This window comes from Athene noctua, chromosome 7 (assembly GCF_965140245.1).
Source record: "Athene noctua chromosome 7, bAthNoc1.hap1.1, whole genome shotgun sequence".
Taxonomy (NCBI): Eukaryota; Metazoa; Chordata; class Aves; order Strigiformes; family Strigidae; genus Athene; species Athene noctua.
In genome coordinates this window covers 25,128,174-25,134,374 of record NC_134043.1, presented here as the reverse complement: position 1 = coordinate 25,134,374, position 6,201 = coordinate 25,128,174, and the positions used below count along the sequence as shown (strand labels likewise).

Here is a 6,201-nt window from a genome sequence, read left to right as displayed (position 1 = left end):
TCAAGATACATTGTCTTTCAGTTTGGAGACTATTTTCTTATCCTTCACCCTCCTGTTCTGAAACCAAATGGTAACTTGTCTCTCAGACAGGTTTGTGGCTGCGGATATCCTTCGCCTCTTGTCCTTGTTAATGAACTTGTTAATGGCATATTCATTCTCGAGTTCTTTAAGCTGCAGTTTTGTGTACGGCACTCGCTTCTTTCTCCCACGCCGGTAGACACACATATCGGGCTGGTTTAGTGCAACGTCCCCTATTGTAAAAGACATTATGTGAAAAATTAGAATTTTATTACAGGCGTTTAAAGCTTAACCGATACTTGTTGGGCACTGTTTTTTCACGGGCAAATAAATAATGCCGGGTTGTTTACAGTTTATTATTATTTACACTGCCACATTATTTGCAGTTAGTAAAGCACCAAAACCTTGATGGACTGTCATCACTTTTGAGGCATGCATGGCTAGCGAGCAGGCAGGGCGGCGGGGGCATTGGCTGGGGAGCCGGGAGCAGGTCGGTCCTGGCAGCGCACACACAGGAATCGCTTTGGTGTGTGTTTCCCCGGGTTTGTTTGCATGTGGTTTGCGCCTCTGTGCCCTCACTACTCGCAGTCTCTTAAGTGCTCTGGGGGCGGCTCAGCCGCCGACCGGAGCGGCAGAGGAGCGCAAACCTCCGCGCCGTCGTCCTGCAAACTGCGAACGCGAGTCCGACCCCGAGCGCCGAGGGAAGCAGCGGGGGAAGGAGCCCCGGGCCGGGCCGGTGCCCGCGGGGCCGGGGCCCTGGCGCTGGGGGGGGGGGGGGGCGCCGGGCTCTGTCCCGCGGGGTGGAAAGCAGAGGGTGAGGTTTCCTCGGGGGTAGGTGGGGGGTGGGGGTGGGGGGGGGAAGGAAAAAGGAAAATCCACCGTCCTCCCCTCTCTCTCCGCTCTGTGCGTGTCTGTGCAGCGTGTCCACCCCGGCAGGCCGCCCCTGCAGCCCGGGGGGCGGGGGAGGGGACGGGCAGGCGGAGGAGGCGCGGGGGGGTTCAGCTCAGACCATTTCTCTCCCTCTCGTACCTGGAAAGGACGATTTCCAAAAGTGTGAGCTCTGTGTCTGATCTTTGGCACAGTAAACCTGACTATTCCAGCCATTAGCCAGAGTCCAAGACTGATAGCCCTCCATTGATATGTATGTTTCGTGTCTCGGTTCCCCAGAGCCAAACGTTGAGACCATGTCTATGTACCCAGGAACGTGCTGGTAGGGGGTTGTATAGCCCTGGTAGAAGGACACTTCCTTCGCCCTGGAGGAGACTTCATTGGCGGGGACACTCGTGCTGGTCAGACTGGAGACGTCCATGTACTTTTCCACGGGAAAGCCGCCAATGGAGGCATGGGGGGGAGACTTCAGGGCGTTTTGCTGGATCCCAACCCCGTGGGACATCCTGCAGCTATAGTATCCATTGCCAAAGTGATACCCATAGCCGAGCGCGGGGGCGGCGGCCGGCGCGGCGGAGCCCGGGCAGTCCTTGGCCGGGGGGTCGGGCCTCGCCGCCGCCCCCGAACGCTCCCCTCCGCCGGCGTACGCGAACCCCGAGGCGGCGGCGGCGGCAGCGGCGGCGGCGGCCGCTCGGCCCGTGTGCGCCGCCCCGAAAACGGGCGAGGAGAGAAAATTACGGCACTGCCCGGGGGCTCCGCCGCCGCCGCCGCCTCCGCCGCCGCCGCCGCCGCCGCCGCTGCTGTCGCCGCGCAGTCCGTCCATCTCCCAGCTCGCTGCTTTGCTCATGGCCTTGCACATCGCGGGCGGCGGCGGCGGCGGCTCGGTCCCCGGCCGGGCATGATGCAAATGGTTATTTGCCTCCAACAGGTTGGATCCTGGCGGTACGTTTATAAAAACGAAGTCCAGGTTGGGAGGGGGGACGGGGGTGGGGGCGGCCGGCTGCAGATTAGTTTGCCTCAGCCCGGGGGGCTGCTCATAGGCTGCCGTCGAAACATGTGACCCTCCCGCTGCCCGCACTGCCCCTTTCGCCGCGCAGCCCCCCGGTCCGCACCGACGGCGCCCCCCCCCCCCCCCCCCCCCCCCCCCCCCCGCCTTCCCACCCCCGCCCCGCCGCCGCGCTCCCGCCCCGCCGCGGCCCCGGCGCTGAGGAGAGGTGGGTTGGGCGGGCGGGCGGCGGTGATGCCCCTCCGGGCCAGCCTCGCCCCCGTCGCTTTCATCCCCCCCCTTCCCCCTGCCCGCGGCTTCAAAAGGGCCAGCTCCTCCGCTGGCCCTTTTGAAGCCGCGGGCGGGGGCCCTTTTTGAAGCCGCGGGCAGGGGTCTGACCGGATCCCCGGCGAGACCTTCCCCAGCTCATTGTTGTGTCTGCGGCAGGGGGAAAAAAGCCGACACGGTCTTTGTATCCCATCCTCCCAACCTCCCTCCTTCCCTGCGAGGTATGGACTAGAAGGGCTTTGTTATAGGGAAGAAGGGATCCCCTGGCTCCACTGAGCTCTCGGTCTCTGGGAGACCTCCCCCCTCTAGCCCCCCAGATATTGCTACCAGTCAGGAAAAGGCACCGGGCTCTGCGCGCAGCGCAAGATGCTAAACCTGGCACTCATTAGATGTGGCTTTTTTCCCCTTGCAGTGTCAGTTCATGTCGTGGTAAAGCAGCCTAGTTAAAACACAGCGTTTGCTTATGCTGACGGCTGTTCTGAGGGTGACTTCCCAAGACTGTGGCAAATCCTTCTGTCGTCTCTCTCGACTCTCCCGCTGAGCCGGGATGGAAATTCCAGGAGCGCGAAGAGCTGGAAATGAAGAAAGCTCTGAAGATGAGTCCCAACCCCAGTCCCAGCCCCTGCCCCTCTGGGCTGGCTCCGCGGTTGTGTATTGCAGACACTTAACCCTCTCTCGGGCGCGGAGGGCAACAAGTTGCTGGGAAAGGCGGCAGCTCCACGGGGAAGGGCAGGGAAACTCCGCGCCGGCTGAGAAGCTTATAGCTGGGGCCGTGTTTACTGCCCCAGCGGAGGCTCAGGCGCAGGAGAGAAGAGAGGCAGCCGCCGTGGAGGTGAAAGTCAGTGCTGACACGCTTTCGGGGCTGGGGGTGCCCTTGCTGAGCAGCCCGGGAGGGCGGTGACGGGGACCCCGGGCTGCTGCCCCGCCGCGGGCGCGGAGGAGCCGAGCGGGAGCGCTGCAGGTCGCGCAGCAGCCGCCCGTCCCGCAGCCCTGCCGCGTAGCCGCTCTAATAATGCCGGGCCGTTTCTGGAAGCGGGATGAGGAATGACAAACGGGTGCCAGTAATCACAGCAACAACCGGATGGCAAGCACGAGTTCACGTTCATTAGCTCTAACCACTTAATTGTTATTAATCTTTCATAATCAGCTAAGAAGTGAGCCAGACATGATTACGTGTTTCGCTCGAATAAGCCGAATCAGTATTTACGCTCAGGACATGAAACCCTACATAATTAGGAGGACGCTTTGTCGAGGTAGAAGTTTCTCATCCTTTTATGTTTCTACACGCAGCTTTCTAGTGAAAACATTGCTAACACAGTAAAGTCCCAAAACCCGAAAGGCTTTATTTGTTCGGACATCTTTCCACTTGTATTCCCATCTCCCGTTGTGATTCCTCTCGCAATAAATGCAGTGAAATTTTCTCTCCCGTCACGACATTTTAAATAAGGCCGCCGAAAGAAAGGAGCACCTAAAGCACAGGGTTTCGGAGCTTTCTGAGCTCCCTTACATCAAAGCAAACCACGGTGCAGCCGCAGGGACGCTCGCAGAGGACCCTCAGCCCTGTCGAGCCCTCTGCTCCAGAGAGACCCGCTCGGTGTCCCCGAAAACTGTCTTTGGGCGGGTTTATGACCAACCACTTCAGTTCTATAATGAGCCGTTTTGTGGAGAGTGTAGAAAACAGCACTGCCTTGTACGGCAGGATATTATGCACACGAATAAAAATAATGAGCTCATGAGCCAAGGTTGGATCCCCGAGAGCATCCGCCCTGTTTACAAGTGGCAGGACGTCCCGCACCCTCGGGGCCGAGGGCTGTGCAGGGCGTCGTGCTGGGGCCCCGGTCTCGGTCCCGGTCCCGGTCCCGGTTCCGGCCCCGGCCCCGAGCAGTCCGTCGCCCCCCTGCCCGGGGAGGACAGTCCCCATCGAGACTTCGCCCCGCGGCAGGCAGGGCGACGTGCCGCGCTCGCCGGGCCTCTGCCCACGGGACAGACCTTGCCTTCCCCCGGCAGGGACTCCGCGGGTGCCCAGCGCCCCGCGGAGCAGCATTGCATTTTCCAATGACACATTGCACGGGAATCTGCATAATACACGAGCTAGATAGCATCGTGGCAGTAAATGACTGTGTTCTCCCTCCGAAAAAGATTTTTGTCCTGAAATTATCTCATTTCCTCAGATACATTTGCCATGATTTAACACAGTCAGGACTCCACTCAAGCTTTTAGTACAGGCTTTTAGTATTTGCTGTCTGTCCTCCGCCTGGTCTCCCAGGAAAAAACAATTCAGTTTTTTCATCGCCTCCTTCACCAGAATTTGCCGATGGTAACTGCGTCTTTAGGAAGTTGTTTCTCTTGTTAGTGTTTGCTGTAGGGGGAAAACAAAAAAAAAAAAGAAACAAAAAAAGATCGTCCTGGACGAACAGAGAACTCAAACGAAAAGAAAAACAATCGATGCATACTTCCCCCAAACTTCTCCCATGCCCACTGCGTGCCTTTGTTACCTTTTAACTTGCGTGGACTTTTAATAGCTAAACTGAACAGAAGAGCTTTCATTTTCCCTTACCTCTTAAAAAAAAAAAAAAAAAAAGCGCAAGCAAGCCAGTTACGATAATGAAAAGATTTAACAGCAAAGCGGGGAAAATTGGTAAAGCATTTTTTTCCCTCCAGATCTGTACTACGGCTTCTCATCCCTTTATTTACTTCAGCCTTACAAAATCCCTTTTGAGTCGGGGAAAGTTTTCTCGGGGCTCCCCGCGCGGCCTCGGCGCAGCGCTGGCGGGCGGCTGAGCACAGCGGGCCTTGAACTTGAGCTCTCGGGTCACGGGCCGGCGCTGGCCGCTCCCCGGCTCACCCCCCCGCTCCCTGACTCCCACCCTGTCCTGACCTGGGACAAGCTCGCCCACCGCCCGCAGCTGCCACCAAAAATGAAACCTCGGCCGCGTAACTCTGCGGCCGGAGTAGCGCTCCGTCCCTTCAATTCAAACCTGTTGGTGTGCAGAGGCAGCCCTGGAAGGCACCGAGTAATCATTAACCCCGCACCGCCAGCGCCCGCGGGATCCCGGCCTGGGGGGAGCGGGGCGGGGGGACACACACGGTGCTGCAGGGCCCGCACTGCCCGGGAACACGCGGGAGTCTTCACCGCTCCCGGGTGACATTTCACGGAGGATCAGGACTGAACGCGCAGGTAGACGCCCCGAGAGCGGCCCTCATTTTATGCGACGGCCTGAAGGCGGAGGGGGGAGCCGGGGCTGGGCGGGAGCGCGGTGCCTGCCGAGACACGCGGGGCAGCCGCTGCGCGGGCGCGGAGCTGCGCTGCCAGGCGGGCAGGACGGGCGGGCAGGACGGGCAGCGCCCGCCGCGCAGTGCCGGCGCATAGCCGCCAGGTGGCGCCGCCGAGCCTGCCGCGGGCGCTGCGCGGGCGTTGCGCGGGCGCTCCGCACGCCCCCGCCCCGCTCCGCAGTGTCCCCCGGGGCAACCCCCGCTCCGCCGGGCCCTGCCAGCACCGGGTCCCCGAGGCCCCTGCGCGCCCCGAGACCAGCGCCCTGCCGCCTGCTCCCGCCCAGCGGGCCGCCTCCCGTGGACCTTGCGCTGCCGCGGATCGCCCGCCGGCGCTGCGCGCCGCCCCGGGCCCCCGTTTGGCAGGCGGCCCCGCCGGGGAGGAGGAAGCAGCTATTCCTGTCCGTATTCCCAAACAGGCTCTGAGTGGTGAAAAGCTGGCGGAGATGCTGTTTGGCTGATTTAATACGAACTTCATTTCATTTAAGTTGCATGACCCCTTTTTCCCGGGTAAGATTTAATAAACGAGCACTGAAACACTCTTTGATGCCTCGAGTAATAACTTTCAAGGTAAAAATGAAAAGAAGTTTGGCCATAGGCCTAAGCAGCTATTTAAACTTACAAGAACAACTGAGTAAACAGCGTCTCACAAAACCTCGCATACTTCGGCGGTCTCTGTAACTTCCTCCCCCTTTGCCCGCTAATGTCACTCTAATGCCGGGGGTTCTTTAGGCTGAGCTGTTGTTTTGAAG

At 60.0% G+C, this 6,201-nt stretch overlaps 1 protein-coding gene across 2 annotated transcripts; it reads right to left on the bottom strand.

Moving 5' to 3' along the window:
- HOXD13 (homeobox D13) lies at window positions 1-1,765 on the bottom strand. Of its 2 annotated transcripts, XM_074910984.1 has the most exons (3): window positions 1,717-1,729; window positions 1,048-1,677; window positions 1-251 (listed from the first exon to the last, which is right to left on the bottom strand). In XM_074910984.1, exons 1-3 carry the CDS (start codon window positions 1,727-1,729, stop codon window positions 1-3), a joined length of 894 nt encoding a protein of 297 aa, XP_074767085.1. The 2 variants fall into 2 exon arrangements, with proteins under 2 accessions (XP_074767085.1, XP_074767084.1); XM_074910983.1 differs by having other exon boundaries at window positions 1,048-1,765.
- Window positions 1,766-6,201: the final 4,436 nt, after the last annotated feature.